The sequence below is a fragment of the Rhinopithecus roxellana genome, chromosome 10 (assembly GCF_007565055.1).
Source record: "Rhinopithecus roxellana isolate Shanxi Qingling chromosome 10, ASM756505v1, whole genome shotgun sequence".
Lineage (NCBI taxonomy): Eukaryota > Metazoa > Chordata > Mammalia > Primates > Cercopithecidae > Rhinopithecus > Rhinopithecus roxellana.
In genome coordinates this window covers 62,438,267-62,461,201 of record NC_044558.1, presented here as the reverse complement: position 1 = coordinate 62,461,201, position 22,935 = coordinate 62,438,267, and the positions used below count along the sequence as shown (strand labels likewise).

Below are 22,935 nucleotides of genomic sequence, written 5' to 3'. Positions count from 1 at the left end.
CTGTAATCCCAGCACTTTGGGAGGCCGAGGTGGGCAGATCACCTGAGGTCAAGAGTTCAAGACCAGCCTGGCCAACACAGTGAAACCCTGTCTCTACTAAAAATACAAAAATTAGCTGGGTGTAGTGGTGGGCGCCTGTAATTCCAGCAACTCAGGAGGCTGAGGCAGGAGAATCACTTGAACTCAGGAAGCAGAGGTTGCAGTGAGCCAAGATCACACCATTGTACTCTCCAGCCTGGGCGACAGAGCTAGACTCCGTCTCAAAAACAAACAAACAAACAAACAAAAAGACTAAGGACTAATTTGAGGACAGTACACATAAACAATCAAATGAGTGTTTTACCATTAACATTTATTGAGGGGATGGATAAATACAGATTGAGAAACATACTTGACAGCAAGATATCAAACTGATAGCCAGACTATAAAATGTATACATCCTTTTTAAATTTTTTACAAACAGCCCTTACTATAATGGTCACTTACATCCTATCATTCACATAACAGCAGTAGATATTCCAGGGGTAGCATCCAGAGCTGAGGTGCCCCAAGGAAGACAAAGGCAATGGCAGAATTATATGCTGAGAAAGGACTCTTAAGAGCAATACAAAGAGAACAGACAAAAATCTCACCACAAAATTGTACCTGAGTGACATAGATTGGTAAAGTGTTTTACTTTTTTTTTTTTTTTTTTTTTTTTTGCTCTTTGGTCTGACAAGAAAACAGTTTTAGGTGTGTGAAGTAGGGTGGGGAAAAAGGTCAGTTTCAAATTCAGTAACATATGGTAACACTAAGTTAGGCTGCTGCATTCTTTTCTTTGGGTACTTAAGCCAGCCAGCACTTCCACTTTGTAACCAATTACATTATGATCAATCAACAACTAATCAGTTAGTTCCTCAGCTTCAGCTGAAGAGTTCCTGATTACCTGATGAAGGCCATACTTGCTCTGGCTTCAATTAGCATGCTGTCAAGCATCCCTCTCCATGCTTAACATGGCAACACAAAACCCAAGAGTCCTCCTCTTTTTTTCATTAGCCATGAATACACACTCATCAAGGGGAAGAGTAGACACTTTTAGTAAACGTCCTTTTTCTTTACCTCCCTTTTCCAATGCCAAGTTCATATGAAAAACTTTAGAAACATTAAAATGGAGAACTCTCCCACTCAAAAAATAAGTCTCATTCCAGACTACTCTTGATCAGGCAGGATTACTGTACTGTGCTTGTTTGAAACTCACATCTACAGAGGGATAAAAAGACAAAATAAAACCTGACAGTGTGATACAATATGAAAATCTCCTAAACCATCAGGAGCAAACACTCAGTTAAAAGCTGGGTGTTAACAAGCAGCAACTCAAGAAACTTGGGGAGGTATCAAAGTCACTGAAAGCTTACTGGAACCTCGGAGGGCTATTTCTCATCATTTGATGAGTTGCATAGACTGCTTAAATTCTCCCAAGACCAAAAGAATAAAATTTGTATTCCAACTTCAAGATGTTCTAGATTCTCTCTTTTCCTAGTATTAGTATCAAAATAACTCATAAACAAAAAAAATTGTAAATATTAATCAGTTCCCAAAATAACGGAAACACAGATATGTTTAAAATCCAACCATACTGGGATAGACAGGGCCCCTCTACAATTGCCTTTACCTAGAAGCCATGTATGTGGAGGAGTATGCATTTCAATATGGAGAATTAAGTAGCAGAGGTTTAAGATAACTCAGCAGTGATGTCACCATGATTTTATTTCCATATCCTAATCCATTGCTGTTTGCAACTGGAGATTTAAAATTTTTCTGTCAACACTGGTAAAGCCAGTAATACTGAACTATGTAATATACACTAAATCAAAACATTAAAATCATTTTTAAAAAGGAAGAAGTTGAGGCTGTCTGATATGGACACACACTGATTCATGAATGGCAAGACTAGACTAACACCTAAGTATTTTCTAAACTCAAAAGCATAACTGATACTTCAGAAGACCAATTTGGATCGATGCTTCACTACAGTTCAGCTAACAGCAACACAGGTATCTGATTAAAAGCCTTAAGGACAATCCACAGGTATTTGTTTTTGCCAACACCAGTCTAGCAAAATTTTAGAAATGAGATTTACAGAAGCTGAGGCTCCAGGCCTACTTATCACCATCACTTATTTGTGACAGTCTAGGTTAAATGAAGAAACGAAAAGCCATGTTTATCAGACTTTGGATGTATAAATCTCATTTCTCACCCTTTGAAGGTACAAGGATAGGAAAGACACATAGAGCTCAGAAACCACACAGCCCTTAAAAACCTTAAGTTTATGGAATTTGGACAATACACATGCTAGTTGACAGGCACATCTGTTAACCCAAAAACAAAGCAGCAGCTTCATGCAGAGCCCACAAGGAGCTTCATGACATATGCATAGGTCTAAAAACAGACATTGTATGTATCTTAAGACAGTACCAGGAGGCATTAACACAGAAAGGTCTCTAAACTGACCTATGTCAGCAATGATCTACTAGTGCAAAGGCCAGACTACACAGCACAAAGCAACTCTTAGGCTCTAGTAAGCACTTTTTTCTAGTTCACTCCTGACAAAGTTCTAAGGAACTTTACTACAGTATGGCCATGGAGAACTGCTATGAGGCCAAATGATTATGTGCCTCTGTAGTAAAGGAGTGCATGTGATTAGAAAATATGTGACACTTGATGAGAGTAACTAAAAGCTGGAAAAGACATTTTTCAAAATCAAACCAGTGATCATCAATTCCACAAAGATACAGATGCAGATTAAACAGCACATTCCCTTTTGGAAACAGACTCCACCAAACAAAATCTAAATAAATAGAAGCCCTAAATGTACTAAACCACAACTATGTATCTACCAATTATCTAACACAACACAGAAAATATCAAGGGGAAAGAGGAAAATGTCACCTATAAAGTGAAGTGACACTCCAAGTCAAGAAGTATTAATGATTTACAGGTCGACAGAGAGCTCCTCATTTTATACCCAGCAATGGCAGGAACTCTAGACAGTTCAAATATGCAAGATGCAGGGTACTAACCCACCGCCAGTTAACGTTTACTCCTGCCTACAAATTCCTTTCTATATTAGGCCAGTACGTCATCAATTCCAACAGCCACAATTTTCTTCCCAACCTGTTCCTGGCAAGTAGCAGCACAAGTACAACTCCTGTCTCCCTATGACTTCCAAATGAAAAATAATTCAACCTCTCCCTAAAAAATACTTGGCATGAAGGAAGCTGCAATCAAATCACAAAGACAAACTCAAATTGCACCATCCTTTCCAGAGCAAAAAAATGCAATGAAGATCAAAGAATATCCCATTAAAAGATCTCTGGCTAGGTAGTTTTTAGTACTTAGACAGCTAACTTAGAATTCTTTCTAGCCAAGATTTTCTGAAAGGTTTCTTTATCAAAAATGTTCACTCCTAATATTTGGGATAATCAAGCCTCCATAACAACAGGACTCTTGACCTATTTTTATAAAGGACTCAGAAATCTTAAGAACCTCAATCAAGAATCTAAAGCTACCAAAGATGAACAATCTAAACATAATAGTATCCATTGGCTAGGCTTTGCTCATTCTCATGGCACCAGTACTGTTAAATTCACAAGCTCCAAACTCAAGTCATATAGGCTGCAAAAACTTGAGGATGCAGCTGTTTCCCTTCAGATATACAGATAAAAGCATGTCTTACATGTATAATGTAATTTTTAAAACAATGTTCTAAAACTTCTAAATCACAATTTCATTGTTTTTAGTATCCTCTAGCTTCTCCCATATGGTTTGGGCTTTCACAGGCAGGATATACATAGCACATTCCCCATCTCTTACAGACCTTAAGACTGCTCTCATTTGAACACTTTCCGAAAGCCTCACTTGAAAAAAAGACACACCCAATTCTGTAGGGCAGAAGCTGGCCTTGCTCACCAACCCTCCTTCCTCAACCCCATCTGTTTTGCACAAAAACAAAAAAGCGGGTAAAAAGGAAGTTCTCATAATGAAGTTAAAAGTCAGGGTATTGGCTGTACTTGCCCAAACTATAAATTAGAGGGTTACTACTTAATTATAACATAAAGAAAGGGAAAAAAACCATGTCAAATACATGCCTCTTCCTTTATGTTCTCAAGGCCAACCATGTTTTTCTCTAGTAGACTGTTGGAAAATGAAAATGGTAAGGAACAGGGAGGGAAAGATAAAACATGATTTTTAAACACACACACTTAAAAACACACATACCCACACTTACATACACACTTAAAGTCTGAACACTTGGAGTGGCCTGAGCCTATTTCAGAACTCCTAGCCAAAAACCTACCCTCCCACCCACCCTCACACATTCCCACCCTCCAATCCCACCCACCAGGAGTCACTGCTATGTATCACATACACACAGCAAAATCCCTATCCCCTTCCCGATCATATAAAAAAACTAAACAGATAACTTACTTTCTTTAAATTATTTTTTTTAAGTCTATTAAAAGATTTTGATGTTTAAATACTTCCTCTCTTCTGATATATTAAACACCAAAAGGATTCACAATTGTCTGATACAACAAACCCTCCATTTTTCGGCTCTGGCAAGAAGAGGGAAGATATCAACTCCAATCAACCTAATTAGATGGTGGAGAGGCCAAGAATTCAGAAAGTGTCCTTAATCCTTCACAGCTTCAACACCTAATACCAGTAAAAACTGTAAGAAAATAGTTAAATGCATGAGACAGCAGATATAATAGCCAACGCCTTCTACCACCCTCCTAACTATGTCTCAGTATCAATTTATTCCCTAGTCCAAGAGGGATGACATATTTCGTAAGTAATTTTCTTAGTCCAAAAAAAAAAGAAAAAGTATGTGGTTTTTTAAAGAAGTTTTTTTCTCCTCTTCTTTTTCTTTTTTCACTTAGGAAGAGGTGGAAGTGGTGGTGGAGGTTCTGAGGGCAGAGGTGGTGGTGGCCGGGGTTTGTCTGTATTGCCGGATCTTGAGGAGATTCCACCAGCCCGAGGATTCAGATATTCGCTGTAAGGACGAACAAATTCAAATGCAGTGGGCTGAGTGGGCTGAACACCCTGGGCACTGAGCAGGGAGTGAAGCATATTCACAGTATCTTGATAGTCTATGGTCTGGGTCGTGTTGTGACCATTGGCCCCAGTGGGCCCTTTATCCAGTTTCGAATGAGGGACTCGAGTTTTACAGCTGGGCTGTGAAAAGGAAAGCCCACTTGTGTCTGAGCTATGCCCAGGCATCTGAGCCATTGTAGGAAGTGAAGGGAAGGAGAAATTTAGGGAAGAGGATTTAGTACTCTTGGCAATCTTGGCTGGATGATCAAACACGGCCCCTCCAGACTCTTCAGAGGGTCCCCTTTTACGAGTAGAACTGGAAGAGGAAAAAGAACTAGACAAGCTATAAGTTTTATGTGCTAAGTTGCTTGTCTGGCTACTATGTTTTGGATCACCTGGACGTTTGTTCCCAGTACCAACTGGAAGTTGGGAATGAGAGTGCTTGTGTGAGTGGTGATTATGATGATGATGATGATTAGACGGGTGAGTCTTGTGCTTTTCTTTGTACTCTCGGGTCTTTGTAACACTGTCCTCTACAGAATTGTGCTTATCAGCTGCAGCATGGACTTTTATGCGCATTTTTATCTCCTCTGGTTTTGAAGTGGCAGCTTTATCTCCACCTGCCACTGGGATTCTCATTTTGAAAGCTGTTTTGTCAGCCTTTTCCAGAAAAGGCCGCTCAGGGTTTTCTGAACCCTCTATGGGCATTTTTAGAATGACTGAAGAATGGCTATCATGATGAGAAAGGAGATTCTGGGCAGCATATGCATATTGTGACTTCACATTGGCTTCCATGTTCTCCAGTTGCCTCTTCTGGGCAGCCAACTCTTCTGCATGCTTTGCACGGTATTCTTTCAGTGACACTTTAGCTGACGGCACACTCTTACTACTCTGCTTTTGGGAAATAAATGTATTTGAACCATCCTGTGGTAAGGAATGATCAACTCCTGTAAGTGCTAAATTCTCACTAGTCCGATGACCCTGAGTAGGTTCTAGTTTGAAAGAAGGTTGGGAGGATAGCCAACGCTTGCCCGGCAACATCTCCACACTGGTTAAGTTGCTGGATGACTCTTCAGAGACCGGGAGGGAAGGCACTGCACTTGTGGTAGAAGAGGTTGACATGCTCATTAAACCTGCAATGGTTGTGTCTGAAGAGCTCTGAGAAATCATATTGAGGATTGTCTGCTCTGAGGTCTTTTCATCTGTTCCTCGGTCATCTGCTTTTGTTTTCTTGGCAGCCTCGCATGCCTGGAATGAAGCAAATAGCATCTCTTTACTTAGGTAATTTACTAAATAAAAAAACATTGAGATGAGTAGATTGTACTTGCAGCAACACTGGAAGTTCTGGATAGGCCACAGGCAGGAGGCTATCCTAACATGAAATCCAATAAATATTACCATCAAGAGAAGATTTTAAAACCTTCAATTAAGAATCACAGCAATCTATCCAAATGTTACAAAGTAATTAACAACAAAGAATCTATGCTTATCTAAAATTCATACATGAACATCCATGCCCTCTGCTTATGATTATAGTTAGTCCATAGCTGAATTCTAGAAATTTTGGTGAGGTTTTATGCTAAAGTAAAAGATGACTATGTGCTCTCAAGCCTATTTCTTTTTTGTTGTTGCTGCTGTTTTTTGTTTGTTTGTTTGAGGCAGAGTCTCACTCTGTCACCAAGGCTGGAGTGCAGTGGCACAATCTCGGTTCACTGCAACCTCAACGTCCTGAGTTCAAGCGATTCTCCTGTCTCAGCCTCTCGAGTAGCTGGAACTACAGGCATGCATCACCATGCCTGGGTAATTTTTGTATTTTTAATAGAGACAAGGTTTCACCATGTTGGCCAGGCTGGTCTTGAACTCCTGACCTCAGTTGATCCGCCAGCCTTGGCCTACCAAAGTGCTGGGACTATAGGCGTGAGCCACCATGTCCGGCCTCTCAAGCCTACTTCTAATCTCAGGCTTCTAAGAGGCAAACTCACTCTGCCACTCACTCAACTCAGGAGAATGAAATTAACTTTATCTGTCTGGATTTATGAGAAAATAATGGAAATATCTGAAAACAAGCTTTATATCTGAACAAAAAAAGGAATGATTCCATTATTCCTAAGACTTTGACAAATATCTGAAATACAACTTTAGACTACAACCTATATAAAAACAAAATTCTAAAATCCATTTTATAAGTAGGTAATGTCAAAGACAAAATTATGATACCAGCTCTACCCTTGTAATTCTCTATCTTGCCTCTACCAGAAGCCAATACTCAGAGAAGCCATGACTCAGAGAAGCCATGTTTTTTCCCTACCAGTTTCCACACAGAAAATACTCAACCAGTGTTACTCCCCAAATGATCACAAGAGTTACACAATGAAAAGCAAATCCTGCTATCCCAAAGAGACACTGACTTCTACAATAGTATCCAAGGTATGAAGTGGAAGTCATGATGATTACTGTGTAACTATAAATAGGGAAATTCCAAACCTAAGGTACATATTCAATACTGGTATATTCACTGTTGCAGTCAAAAGAAATTGATTTTGTCCACAAGCTGACAGTAATATTCTTACCCTCCAATTCCAAATGCGTTTGAGCCTGTTGGGAGTTTTCTCCAAAATCTGTAGAAACTCATGTGTCAGTTCTACAAATAAAACAGAACATTCAAGAAAGACTGAGAGAAACAGAAGTAATGAAACAAGAATAACCTCAACTACTAACTAACTATTTTCATCTGAATCAAGTCACCTTTGGCCAGCTATGTGACAGATCAACAGCAAGTGCTTTTCAAGGTCCCTTACTCTAAAACTTACCATCTAAAAGTTCCAAGGTCACAGTGGCGTCAACATACTCCCACCAGTGCTTCCCGTCAGTTGAGACTGGGATCTCCCAATTGGACCACTTGCAAGCCAGATGAATGCAGACACAGGCCACCACAGGAGGTGTGTACTGCAGGCTAAATGTGGTCAAATGCAGGCTGACATCAGAGGGAAGAAAACAGAGAGTGTCATGAGCTCTCAATTCTCAACCCAAAGCTAAAACTCTCCATTATTAAAAAAAAAAAAAAAAAAAAAAAAAAAAGGCTTAAAAATACACAGGAGAGTAAGAAGGGTAAGAAATATGCAATGCTCTGATCTAGCACTCAATATAATTTCCTATTAACCCACCTGTTCCGGTAACAACATTTTTCACTTCTTGAATACACATCACTTAATCTACACATTGACCAGAGCCAAAAAAAATGAAAAAAGTAAAAAGGCTGGGAATTCAAGTTCTTTAAAACATTGACTTCTGAGCCAGTATTCAAGCCTAGAAGTCAATATTTATTACCTATTATTCTGAGACTAAGCTCAGATCCTAAGGAAAATTGTAAGCTTTTTGGTCTGTGTAATCCATAGATCAAATACTTAAGAAAATATCTGGCCGGGCGCAGTGGCTCAAGCCTGTAATCCCAGCACTTTGGGAGGCTGAGACGGGTGGATCACGAGGTCAGGAGATCAAGACCATCCTGGCTAACACAGTGAAACCCTGTCTCTACTAAAAATACAAAAAACTAGCCGGGCAAGGTGGTGGGCGCCTGTAGTCCCAGCTACTTGGGAGGCTGAGGCAGGAGAATGGCATAAACCCGGGAGGCGGAGCTTGCAGTGAGCTGAGATCCGGCCACTGCACTCCAGCCTGGGAGACAGAGCAAGACTCTGTCTCAAAAAAAAAAAAAAAAAAAAAAAAAACAAAACAAAAAACAAAACAAAAAAAAAGAAAATATCTTAAAAATAATTTGTTTCTCACCAATCATAGTTCTGGTCTATTTAAAATAATGAATAGACAACTACTCTCTCAAGTATAAATACGTTGGTTTATTTCAAAACTTTCTCGTAACAGGCTATAAAAATGAACTTCTTAGCTCTGACAGTTATTAGGGATATCTTTGGTTTCCATTAACTAACAATGTTGGGCAAGTCATTTGGTAATACAAGTTATGTACTAATCAGTTACTTTTTTTTAGACAGAGTCTCTCTGTCACCCAGGCTGCAGTGTAGTGGGGCAATCTCAGCTCACAGCAACCTCTGCCTCCTGGGTTCAAGCAATTCTAGTACCTCAGCCTCCCAAGTAGCTGGTACTACATGCATATGCCACCACGCCCTGCTAATTTTCGTATTTTTTAGTAAAGATGTGGTTTCACCATGTTGCCCAGGCTGGTCTCGAACTCCTAGACTCAAGTGATCCACCAGCTTTGGCCTCCCAATGTGCTGGGATTACAGGTGTGAGCCACTGCGCCCACAGTCTCATTTACTTTTCTTTAAAAGGGAAGAAGGAAAAGGACTGAAACGCTTTACATCCGTAAGTGCCCGTTGATTGACAGAGGGGGAAGAAAAAGGAATATTTTAAAATATAATTATTGGCCGGGTGCAGTGGCTTACCCCTGTAATCCCAGCACTCTGGAAAGTCAAGGCAGGCAGGAACACTTGAGGCCAGGAGTTTGAAACCAGCCTAGCAAACATAGCGAAACCCCATCTCTACTAAAATTACAAAAAAATTAGCCAGGCATTGTGGTGCCAGCCTGTAATTCCAGCTTACTCAAGAGGCTGAGGTCGGAGAATCACTTGAACCCGGGAGACAGAGGTTGCAGTGAGCCAAGATCACACCACTGCAGTCCAGCCTGGCAGACAGAGTAAGACTCTGTCATTAAAAAAAAAAAATATGGCCGGGCGCGGTGGCTCAAGCCTGTAATCCCAGCACTTTGGGAGGCCGAGACGGGTGGATCACGAGGTCAGGAGATCGAGACCATCCTGGCTAACACGGTGAAACCCCGTCTCTACTAAAAATACAAAAAAAAAACTAGCCAGGCGAGGTGGCGGGCACCTGTAGTCCCAGCTACTCTGGAGGCTGAGGCAGGAGAATGGCGTAAACCCAGGAGGCAGAGCTTGCAGTGAGCTGAGATCCGGCCACTGCACTCCAGCCGGGACGACAGAGCAAGACTCCGTCTCAAAAAAAAAAAAAATATATATATATATATATACACACACACACACACACACACACACACATATACATATATATATATATATGCTGGGCGCAGTGGCTCACGCCTGTAATCCCAGCACTTTGGGAGGCTGAGGCGAGCAGATCACGAGGTCAGGAAATCAAGACCATCCTGGCTAACACGGTAAAACCCCGTCTCTACCAAAAACACAAAAATTAGCCGGGCATGGTGGCGGGGTGCCTGTAGTCCCAGCTACTCGGGAGACTGAGGCAGGAGAATGTCATGAACCTGGGAGGTGGAGCTTGCAGTGAGCTGAGATCCCGGCACTGCACTCCGGCCTGAGCAAGACTCCGTCTCAAAAAAAAAAAAAAAAAAAAAAAAATATATATATATATATATATATATATATAATTACTATTATTGCAGAATCCTCCAAATTAGATTTTCAGTCACTATCATGCAGAATTGAGTAGGTTATCAAAAAAATCAGTACTAAATAATTACATAACCTTAGAAAATTAAAAAGTAACATGGAAATTTAAAGTACAACATGAAAACTGTGCAGAAAAATCAATATTCACCAGAGAATTGTCTACAGCACACTGTATCAAACCCAAGTAAAGTCCTATACCAAAAATAGAAGAGAAAAAAAATTAAAATATAAACCTGTTGGTTGCCATGAAGTAAGAAGTCTGTGCTAAGTCCTTGCTTGCTAAAGAAAAAAAAAAAGTCAGGGTTGGGGGAGGAAAAAACTTATTAGTTCCATTCATTCTCAGCAAATATTTAGTAAGCATTTAGTATTTGCAAGGTACTGTGAATATAATGGCAAATGAGACAGCAGACATGGTCCCTGTAAACCTGATGTTTACATTCTGCCAAAGTAGACATATCAATGATTTTTTATTTTAACATTAATAATTATGCTGCTTCCAGATCTAGGTACTCAAGCTTTATTCTAAACACCACATACCTGAGGTACTTGTTTAAAATGCAATTCTTGGACATGCTCCCTAAAATTTCATTAAATGTTTGGAGAAGGGTGCAAGCATTTTTTTAACAAGTAACCCAGAGATTCTGATGTAAGGATTCACCGAGAAACACTAAACTACAGGATGAACTAAGATGATCTAGAAAGAAGACCAGAATCTAGAAGACTTTGACATATTTCAGAAAAGTGACTTTTGCTGTTAAGAAAGTTTTTAATTAAGGCCAAGCGCAGTGGCTCACACCTGGAATCCCAGCACTTTGAGAGGCCGAGGCGGGTGGATCACCTGAGGTTGGGAGTTCACGACCAGCCTGACCAACATGGAGAAACCTCGTCTCTACTAAAAATACAAAATTAGCCGGGTGTGGTGGCACATGCCTGTAATCCCAGTTACTCGGGAGGCTGAGGCAGGAGAATCGCTTGAACCCGGGAGGCAGAGGTTGAGGTGAGCCGAGATTGTCCCACTGCACTCCAGCGTGGGCAACAAGAGCAAAACTCCGTCTCAAAAAAAAAGTTTTTAATTGAGTAGCCTGTGATTTAATCCTCAAATCATCAAATAATGTAATATATTACAATGAAAAAATTTAACTTCTTCCAAAACAAACCATTCTGGGTGACAAAGCAAATTTTTTTTTTTCTTTTTTTTTTCTTTTTTTTCGAGACGGAGTCTTGCTCTGCTGCCCAGGCTGGAGTGCAGTGGCCGGATCTCAGCTCACTGCAAGCTCCGCCTCCTGGGTTCACGCCATTCTCCTGTCTCAGCCTCCCGAGTAGCTGGGACTACAGGCGCCCGCCTCGTCGCCCGGCTAGTTTTTTGTATTTTTTAGTAGAGACGGGGTTTCACCGTATTAGCCAGGATGGTCTCGATCTCCTGACCTCATGATCTGCCCGTCTCGGCCTCCCAAAGTGCTGGGATTACAGGCTTGAGCCACCGCGCCCGGCCGACAAAGCAAATTTTTATCTTCCTTAGGACACAGTCTTCTCAATATTAACATACATCCATCTCTAATCTTATCCTTGTTCAATATAACATTTTAATACTTTCAAATATAAAGAACTCGGGAAAATTTGGGGATTTTCACATGAAACACATATTAGTAAAATGTAAAATAAGACCAATTATTAGTTTGGCCTACAAAATCATAAAAGGACTTAAAGGCACAATAGTGTTCAGATATTCTTGATACTACTTAAACTAAATAAGAGAGTTTCTTTCAATTATACCTAATATTGTTAAATCAGAATTAAAAAGAAAAGTTCTCCAAGGGATTGTAAATCATGGAAAGTCCAAATAAATTCTATATGATCCTCTAGGGGGCCTTTAATCAACTCCAGAATTAAAATAAGATCACCCACTCCTCATGACTTTCTTAAAATTGCTGTTAAATAACTCTTCAAAACCTGCCCAACTTTGACAAACATTCTCAAGAGGTTAGCTCGCTTTAACCAGAGATCATCTAAAAACATTACTTGTAAGAACCCAACAGAAAAACATCAAGTCAGAACAACTCATTGTGATTTAAGCCAAGCAGGCCTTTAAATCTGGCCAAAGCAGAACTGTTATGTATTGTCCGCCACAAACCAAAACCTCTAAATGAGAAAACAATTTGAGATAGTCTTCATAAGTTGGGATTCCTTACCTCGAACAAGTTGAGTGCACTTTACTACATGAGTATGTGGGTGATCAATTGTTAGTTCAAAGCCTTAAAAGAAAAAGTAATTGGTTAAAAAACTATTAAGAAGTTTACATTTTACAAATTATTCTACAAGGATAACTGATTGTGAATTATACCTTACTGGTTTCCACATTAAAATATTAATAGAAATTTATTCCACCAGAAAAATATCATTGTCCCATGAAATATAATTTGAAGGTATTTTAAGAAAAAAGTTAACTAGAATTAACTTGAGAAATAAACTTTGAAGAACTCATCATGTATATATATGTGCAAAAAAAACTGTACCTACACCAATAACTTTGACATACAACTCATGAAACCTTACCCTAAGAGAAAAATGATAGCCCAAAAGAACAAGGAAAAACAAAATCTGTATTTTCATATTTTCTAAACTTTTAAAGGCAGCCTATGTGATGAAAATAACAGATAATAACACAGTGTCATCAGAGTTGCCCATGCAACCACTAAAGCTTAAGTTCCCCCACTTTCACTCTGCTGTTCTAAACACTAGTTACCATTTTAAAAACAAATGCTGTTACAGGCCATAACGATCCACGGAAGGAAAAACATCCTTTAGATAGTTTTTATAATTTTTGAGGGTAAAAGTCACCAAAACTCAAAAAGTAAATAATGAACCCTAGAATGAAAAAAATAATACCCCACTGACTGCTGTTTCAAAGGTCAGCTGTATTACCTGCATTCACTCTATGGAACAGGCCAAGGTTAAACTCAGGTCTACAACCTCTATAATCTGGAAACAGAGGGACACTACGAAAACTTTCCCAAGAAATATTCTTCCTATTGAGCAAATATTTAAAATCAAATCATTTTATTGCATAATTTAAAAAAATGTTTCAAAGGAAGATAAGCTTACCTAAAGTCTGCAAAATTATGCTTTCTAAAATGACCAGATCTTGAACTTGTTGCAAATAAGCCTAAAAGTGAGAAGACAGAAATTATCCCCTACGAAGGCACAATACATAAAGTATAAACAATTCTAACAATCCCTTCCAGGGAAACCAAAACAATAAAAGACATGGGTGGAGTTAGGAAGTAGAGTTAAGAACTGAAGTACAATCTTTTATTTATTTATTTATTTTTTGAGACAGTCTCCCTTTGTCACCCAGGCTAGAGTGCAGTGGCATGATCTTGGCTCACTGCAACCTCCACCTCCCTGGGTCAAGCAATTCCCCTGCCTCAGCCTCCCAAGTAGCTGGGATTCCAGGAGCACATGACCACGCCCGGCTTTTTTGTGAAACACAATTTTTATCCCTTATGCCCATTCAGTACAGATTTTCTTTAAAAAATAAATAAGTAAGTAGTATGCTGAGAGATAACACTTTAGATACAACTACAGAAAAAGCACCATATATTTGGTTTATTTTCAGGCTAATATTTAAGGTTTTATGGTTTCTGTGATTTAGACATAAGAAAATTTAAAATATGTATTTTTTCCTTTTCTTTTCTTTTTTTTTTTTTTGGAGTTGGAGTTGGAGTTTCGCTCTTGTTGCCCAGGTTGGAGTGCAATGGGACAATATTGGAATTGGAGTTTCGCTCTTGTTGCCCAGGCTGGAGTGCAATGGGACAATATTGGAGTTGGAGTTTCGCTCTTGTTGCCCAGGCTGGAGTGCAATGGGACAATCTTGCCTCACCGCAACCTCCGCCTCCCGGGTTCAAGCAATTCTCCTGCCTCAGCCTCCCGAGTAGCTGGGATTACAGGCATGCACCACCATGCCCGGCTAATTTTGTATCTTTAGTAGAGATAGGGTTTCTCCATGTTGGTCAGGCTGGTCTCAAACTCCCAACCTCAGGTGATCCGCCCACCTTGGCCTCCCAAAGTGCTGGGATTACAGGTGTGAGCCACTGCACCCAGCCTTTTTTTTTTTTTTTTTTTTTTGAGACGGAGTCTTGTTCTGTCGCCAGGGCTGGAGTGCAGTGGCCAGATCTCAGCTCACTGCAAGCTCCGCCTCCCGGGTTCACGCCATTCTCCTGCCTCAGCCTCTGGAGTAGCTGGGACTACAGGCGCCCGCCACCTCGCCCAGCTAGTTTTTTGTATTTTTAGTAGAGACGGGGTTTCACCATGTTAGCCAGGATGGTCTCGATCTCCTGACCTTGTGATCCGCCTGTCTCAGCCTCCCAAAGTGCTGGGATTACAGGCTTGAGCCACCGCGCCCGGCCAACCAGCCTTTTTTTTGAGAGGAAGTCTCACTCTGCCGCTCAGGCTGGAGTGCAGTGGCACGACCTCGGCTCGCTGCAAATTCTGCCTCCCAGGTTCAAGCAATTCTCCTGCCTCAGTCTCCCGAGTAGGTGGGATTACAGGCGCCCACCACCACACCCGGCTAATTTTTGTATACTTAGTAGAGACGGGGTTTCACCATATTGGCAAAGCTGGTCTTGAACCCCTGACCTCAGGTGATCCGCCCGCCTCAGCCTTCCAAAGTGCTAGGATTACAAGCGTGAGCCACCGCACCTGGCCATAAAGTATATATTTTTCAACATCACCAAAATACATTTGCAGAACCTTCCTACAATACTGTAAGCATTTAATTGATATCAAACATTTGACTCCTATTAGACCTTCCCCTTTGGGTCCATGCTAGGTTTCTAAAAAGTAGCAGAAGAGTTCAAAGGAAAAGGTAATAAGAAAATTCGCTCAGATTTCTGCCAGACAAAGCTACAGCCACTAGCCCCATGTAGCCATTCATCACTTGAAATGTAGCTAGTCTAAATTGAAACGTGCTATAACCATAAAATAAACTGGATTTTTTAGACAGTTAAAAAATAAAGAACGGGCCAGGTGCGGTGGCTCATGCCTCTAATCCCAGAACTTAGGGAGGCTGAAGCGGCTATATCATGAGGTTAGGAGTTCAAGACCAGCCTGGCCAATATGGTGAAACCCTGTCTCTACTAAAAATAAAAATAAAATAAAATAAACTAGCTGGGCATGATGGTGGGTGTGAACTTTGGCCTGTTTCATAGAGTGAATGCAGGTAGTAGTCCCAGCTATTCAGGAGGCTGAGGCAGAGAATCGCTTGAACCCGGGAGGTAGAGGTTGCAGTGAGCTGAGATCGTGCCACTGCACTCCAGCCTGGGCGACAGAGCGAGACTCCATCTCAAAAAAAGAAAAAATAAAAAATGTAGCGAGGCATGGTTGCTCACATCTGGAATTCTAACACTTAGGGAGGCCAGTGTGGGAGGATTCTTTGAACGTCAAGAGTTCAAGATCAGCCCGGGAAACATGGTAAGACCTCCATCTCTACAAAAAAATAAAAATTAGCTGGGAGTGGTCGCATGCAGCTATAGTCCTAGCTACTTGGAAGGCTGAGGTGAAATGATCACCTGAGCCCAGGTGTATGAGGCTGCAAGAGGCTATAATCTTGCCACTGCACTCTATCCTGGGCAACAAAATGAGATTCTGTCTCAAAAAAAACAGAGCTGGCTGGACGCAGTGGCTCACGCCTATAATCCCAGCACTTTGGGAGGCCGAGGCAGGTGGATCACCTCAGGTTGGGAGTTCAAGACCAGCCTGATCAACATGGAGAGACCCCGTCTCAACTAAAAATACGAAAAAGTAGCCAGGCGTTGTGGCGCATGCCTGTAATCCCAGCTATTTGGGAGGCTGAGGCACGCGAATCGCTTGAAACCGGAAGGGGGAGGTTGCGGTAAGCCAAAATTGCGCCACTGCACTCCAGCCTAGGCAACAAGAGAGAAACTCCGTCTAAAAAATTTTAAAAAGTAGAGCTGGGCAGGGTGGCTCATGCCTATAATCCCAGCCTTTGGGAGGCCGAGGTTGGCAGATCACCAGGAGATCAAGACCAGTCTGGGCAACATAGCGAGACCCTGTCTCTATCTAAAATACAAAAATTAGGCCAGGCGTGGTGGCTCACACCTGTAATCCCAGCACTTTGGGAGGCCAAGGTGGGCAGATCACGAGGTCCCAGGAGTTCAAGACCAGCTTGACCAACATGGTGAAACCCCGCCTCTACTAAAAATACAAAAAAAATTAGCCGGGCATGGTGGTGCATGCCTGTAGTCCCAGCTAACTCAGGAGACTGAGGCAGGAGAATCACTTGAACCCAGAAGGTGGAGATTGCAGTGAGCCAAGATTGCGCCACTGCACTCCAGCCTGGGTGACAAAGCAAGACTCCATCTTAAAAAAAAAAAAAAAAAAAAAAATTAGCTGGGCATGGTGGTGCACACCTATAGTCCTAACTACTTTGGGAGCTGAGGCACGAGTATCACTTGAACCTGGGAGGCCGAGGTTGCCATAAGCCGAGATCACACCACTGCACTCCAGCCTGCACAACAGAACGAGTCTCTCAAAAAAAAAAAAAAGTAAAATAACCCATTAATAACTTTTTAACATTGATTATATGCTAAAATGCCCATGTATTAGACATACTGGATTAAATATATGTATTTATGTTAAATATCTATTGCATTATACATTTATACATTAAATATATATTATATATATAGTTTTCTTTTTTAAAAACTAGGATTTTAATGAAATTTAATGAAAAGTTAAAAATTTTAAATTAAATATGTGGCTCCCACTATATTTCTATTCAACAGTACACTGGTCTAGAGCTCTAAGAAAATGAGACCTGGGTCAGTACTTAAAAGACCTAAATTACAGTTAGCTTTCTCTTAGGGAAACAGGAACCCAGGATAGCCATGGTAATATGATTTTAAAAATCACCTTCATCTTACAACTACCAAGGCACATTCCTTGCAAGTCATGACCCATGGTCATAAGACATTTGCAGCTAAGGAAGTAGTTTAATAATGCCTACAAGAACAAACTCCTACAACAACAAAATGTCCAGGTATCTTGAAAGCACAAAATATATGCTTTTTAAATATAGTTATGCTTTGATGTGCTTACACACTAAAATGCCAAAGATCGTTTTCTTTAAATCAACAAAATAATACATTTTGTCACAATGTCAACCCACCTGCATGTAGACGTAGCTTAGCTTTTACACAGAGAAGACGCCTATATAAGAAATGCTTAAAAGGCTGGGCGCAGTGGCTCACACCTGTAATCTCAGCACTTTGAGAGGCTGAGGCAGGCTGGTAGCTTGAACCCATGAGTAGAGACCAGTCTGGGCAACATGGCAAAATCTTGTCTCTACAAAAAATAGAAAAATTAGCGGGGTATGGTGGTCTGTGCCTGTAGTCCCAACTATTTGGCATGCTGAAATGTGAGGAGCAACTGAGCCCAGGTAGGTCAAGGACACAGTGAGCCACCATCGTGCCACTGTACTCCAGCCTGATCGACAAGAGTATGATTTTGTCTCAAAAACTAAAATTTAATAAAAAAAAAAAAAAAGAAATGCTTAAAACAAAGATGAAACATTCCTTCTCCTGCTTTCTGAGGACTCCCTACTCTGTAACTGCGTAGCTTTCAATCAACTATCTTCTCACTGCGCTCTGTGACGCACCTTGAACTCCTTCCTGCATGAAACCCAAGAACCCTCTCTTGGGGTCTGGATCAGGATCCCCTTTTTCATAACTTTATGATTTGAATATGTCAATAAGGACTTAAAACTATACTAGTTTCTCCTTTCCACATAGAGGAGAAAACATCTCCCTAACCAACTCACAAGAACTGCAGACTCAGGTGAGAAGTTACATAAATACACTTTCGAGAAGAAAAAAGTGTGGATTATTTTATTTTTGTTTAATTTTGTTAACTCAATTCTATAGACCAATGGCATTTACTAGTCTCAAACCTAAACAAAGTCCAGAGCAATCACTCTTTCCACAAGAGCTACTGGTATGGCTTAAACAGAAAAACAAATGAAGACACTGCTATGCAAACATTATTAAGAAGGACTATTACTAAAAACAAACAAAAATCTCCCCTGCCACCCAAAAAAATCTTCCTACAACATGATCAGAAGAAAACACACTATTCCATTTATTTATTTCATAAAGGACAAGCCGCACATTCATTGGAAGAGGGTTAAATAATCTAGTCTCACCACAGATACATAATTTTTCTTCAATCGCTTACAAGTGTCAGACCTCTCAATTTATCATCACTCCCCAATCACTGACTTCTAAAAGCAGGAGAGCGTTTTCCTTCTATTTTATTTTATATATTTTATTTACATCTTATTTTGTTTTTGAGATAGAGTTTGGCTCTGTCACCAAGTCTAGAGTGTAATGGCGCCATCTCAGCTTACTGCAACCACTGCCTCCCAGGCTCAAGCAATCCTCCCACCTCAGCCTCCCAAGTAACCGGGACCACAGTCATGCACCACCATGCCCAGCTGATTTCTGTATTTTTGGTAGAGAAGGGGTTTTACCATGTTGCCCAAGCTGGTCTTGAACTCCTGGGCTCAAGCAATCCTCCCATCTCAGCCTCCCAATGTGCTGGGATTACAGGTATGAGCCACCATGTCCAGCCTTTTCCTTCTTTAACAAAGTCAAAAAAGGATGGAAGAAAACAAAAAAAGTCCTGTGTACATGTGCAGGATAAAGATCTGGAAGAATACATATCAAACAGTAATTGGCACTATCTTCCTAGGAGAAAAGGCCAACTTTAACTTTAAATGTTTCTTAAGTGTTTGAATTCTTTTATCATAAGCATAAGTAATTTTTATAATTTTTTTTTTTTTTTTTTTTTTTTTTGTTGAGACGGAGTCTCGCTCTGTCGCCCAGGCTGGAGTGCAGTGGCCAGATCTCAGCTCACTGCAAGCTCCGCCTCCTGGGTTTACGCCATTCTCCTGCCTCAGCCTCCCGAGTAGCTGGGACTACAGGCGCCCGCCACCTCGCCCGGCTAGTTTTTTGTATTTTTAGTAGAGACGGGGTTTCACCGTGTTAGCCAGGATGGTCTCGATCTCCTGACCTCGTGATCCGCCCGTCTCGGCCTCCCAAAGTGCTGGGATTACAGGCTTGAGCCACCGCGCCCGGCCTATAATTTCTTTAAAAGTTAAAAAAATAGACCAGGCGCAGTGGCTCACACCTGTAATCCCAGCACTTTGCGAGGCTGGGGCGGGCGAATCACCTGAGATCGGGAGTTCAAGACCAGTCTGACCAACATGGAGAAACCCCATCTCTACTAAAAATACAAAATCAGCCAGGCGTGGTGGCACATGCCTGTAATCCCAGCTACTAGGGAGGCTGAGGCAGGAGAATCGCTTGAATCTGGGAAGAAGAGGTTGTGGTGAGCCAAGATCACGCCATTGCACTCCAGCCTGGGCAACAAGAGAGAAACTCTCAACTCGGGGAAAAAAAAAAAAAAAAGTTAAATAAATAACTAGTGACACTACTAATTTAAGGATCCATAACAAAAATTTATAATAATATTTTTCAGCCAGGTGCAGTGGCTCATGCCTGTAATCCCAGCACTTGGGAGGCCAACAGGGGTGGATTACTTGAGCTCGGGACGTCGAGAGCAGCCTGGGCAACATGGTAAAACCCTATCTCTACAAAAACTAGCTGGGCATGGTGGCACACACCTAGTCCCAGCTACTCAAGAAGCTGAGATCGGGGGGATCACTGAGCCCAGGAGGTCGAGGCCACAATGAGCCATGATCACACTACTGGACTCCAGCCAGGGCAACAGAGCAAGACCTTGTCTCAAAAAAAAAAAAAAAAAAGAATATTTTTCATAACACTTATAGTGATGAAAAGCTATAAATTGTCTAGACTTCTTAATGGAGAATGGTTAAAACTACCTACATTCACATATATGTCATCAAATACTAGCCAGACATTTTTAAAAAGTAGAGAATCCATCAGATGGGAAAATATTTGGGATATAGTAAGCAAACAAAAACAAAACCAGAGACAAAATACATGCACACATAGCTATTTATACAAAAGAAACCACAAATAACAGTGGTTCATTAGTATACCTGTGCTTCAGGTGTCTCTAACAGGGGGTCCATGGCCTGTTATGAACTAAGCCGCAGAGCAGGAGTTGAGCGGCAGACGAGTGAGTGAAGCTTCATCTGTATTTACAGCCGCTCCCCATCATTCACATTGCCCAACCTGAGCTCCACCTCTTGTCTGATCAGCCGTGGCATTAGATTCTTATAGGAGTGCTTGAACCCTGTGGTGAACTGCCCATGCAAGGGATCTGATTTGCTGCTTTTTATGAGAATCTAATGCCTTATGATCTGTCACTGTCTCCCATCACCCCCAGATGGGACCATCTAGTTGCAGGAAAAGAAGCTCAGGATAGCCGGGCGTAGCGGCTCACGCCTGTAATTCCAGCACTTTGGGAGGCTGAGGCGGGCAGATCACAAGGTCAAGAGATCAAGACCATACTGGCCAACATGATGAAACCCCGTCTCTACTAAAAATACAAAAATTAGCTGGGTGTGGTGGCGTGCACCTGTAGTCCCACCTACTCGGGAGGCTGAGGCAGCAGAATCACTTGAACCCGGGAGGCGGAGGTTGCAGTGAGCCAAGATCGCGCCACTGCACTCCAGCCTTGTGAAAAAAAAAAAAAAAAAAAAGAGAGAGAGAGAGACGCTCAGGGCTCCCACTGATTCTACATTATGGTGAGTTATATAATTATTTCGTTATGTATAACAATATGATAATAACAGAAATAAAGTGAACAATAAATGTAATGTGCTTGAATCATCCCAAAACCATCTCCAACCCCACCCTCTGTCCGTGTAAAATCTGTCTCCCATGAAACCAGTCCCGGGTGCCAAAAAAGGTCTGGGACCATTGGTCTAAAATTTATCTGAGAGATATTTTCTTCTTCATTGTTCTGTATTTTCAAATTTTACTGCAACAAATACACAACTTTTGCCATAAAATTTATGTTTTGTTTTGTTTTTCAGACAGGGTCCTGGCACTGTTGCCTGCAGTGGTATGATCATGGCTCACTGCAGCCTCAACATCCCATGCTCAAGCAACCCTCCCACCTCAGTCTCCCAAGTAGCTGGGACTAAAGATGTGAGCCGGCATGCCCAGTTTTTTTCTTTTTTTCTTTTTTTGTAAAAAGGGGGTTTCACTTTGTTGCCAGAGCTGGTCTTGAACTGGACTCAAGCAATTCTCCTGCCTCAGTCTCCCAAAGTGTTGGGATTACAGGCATGAGCCACTACATCTTTCATAGAGACAGCATCTTGCTATGTTGTCCAGGCTGGTCTTGAACTTCTGGCCTAAAGTGATTCTCCCACCTTATCCTCCCAAGGTGCTAGGATTACAGGTGTGAGCCACCATACGCAGCCTGAATTTTTACTGTTAAGGAAAACACAAACACTAAAAGGTTCTTTTAATAACCCCAATCCAAACTTCAATAAATCAGTTATAAAATTAAGTTGCATCAAAATACATAAAGATCCTGGCATGCTTGGGAGTAGGGTAAAAAAAAGAAAGAAAAAAATTAAGAAAAACAGATGTGTAATTAATCTCCTACCTCACTTCTAGTATCAGGAAGGGATTCCTGAGGATGGAGACAAGTATGTGCTACCTTGATGACATGTTCCAATTTTTTGGGCTGCTCCTCCACTTTAGCTGCTAGAAACAAGGCTGCTGGAGCCACAGACTGAATGGAGAGAAAATAAATAATATTTATTACCAATTTATTCATTCATAGATCAAGATAGATCCAAAGAGGAGCTAAGTCTCAAATCAAGTTATTTACTTGCCTCGACTTTGTCACCTCTTTACCCTTTCCCCCCAGCTTCTATCATCTTCCCCTCTCCTACCTATTAATCCATGTCCACTTCTAAACACCAATTATTTGACAAACTCTCATTAAAAGCTATCTATGGGAAAAGCTACTAGATGTAAAGACAGTTTTCTATTTAAAATGAGATTCTTTATTAAGTTTGTATCAAATCACTCAATACATCTTTTAAGGAGTAAATTGAAATGTCCAGAATACACAAATCCATATAGAGAAAAAGTTTAGTGGTTGCCAGGAGCTGGGGGGAGGGGAGTATAGGAATAACTGCTAATAGGTGAGGGGTGATGTAAATGTTCTGGAATTAGATTGTTTTGATGGTCGCACAATTTTGTGCATATACTAAAAACCAGTGAACTATATAATTTAAACAAATGAATTTAATTGTATGTGAATTGTATCTCAATTACTTATACATATCAAATCTTTCAAAAACACAAAGCATGGCATTATATGCAAGGCATTATTTATAGAAAGCATTAAGAGGGAAAAATTGAAGTCAATACACAAGTAGATAAACTTGATAAGAGCTGTAATTCACCAGGAGTCAAAGAAATAC

General features: G+C 40.9%; 1 protein-coding gene across 2 annotated transcripts in view; it reads right to left on the bottom strand.

Moving 5' to 3' along the window:
- Nucleotides 1–331: 331 nt before the first annotated feature.
- Nucleotides 332–22,935, bottom strand: part of CCNT1 (cyclin T1) — a 35,608-nt gene continuing 13,004 nt past the window's right edge. Inside the window, exons 3-9 of one of the 2 annotated variants that reach the window (XM_010354175.2) lie at nucleotides 22,107–22,235; nucleotides 13,590–13,650; nucleotides 12,677–12,739; nucleotides 10,721–10,766; nucleotides 7,887–8,050; nucleotides 7,647–7,717; nucleotides 332–6,324 (exon numbers count right to left, since the gene is read on the bottom strand). In XM_010354175.2, coding sequence (XP_010352477.1) covers nucleotides 4,915–6,324; nucleotides 7,647–7,717; nucleotides 7,887–8,050; nucleotides 10,721–10,766; nucleotides 12,677–12,739; nucleotides 13,590–13,650; nucleotides 22,107–22,235 — 1,944 coding nt within the window. In that variant the 3' untranslated portion in view covers nucleotides 332–4,914. The remainder of the gene's footprint in view (nucleotides 6,325–7,646; nucleotides 7,718–7,886; nucleotides 8,051–10,720; nucleotides 10,767–12,676; nucleotides 12,740–13,589; nucleotides 13,651–22,106; nucleotides 22,236–22,935) is intronic. The other variant, XR_746904.2, reaches the window with a different exon arrangement.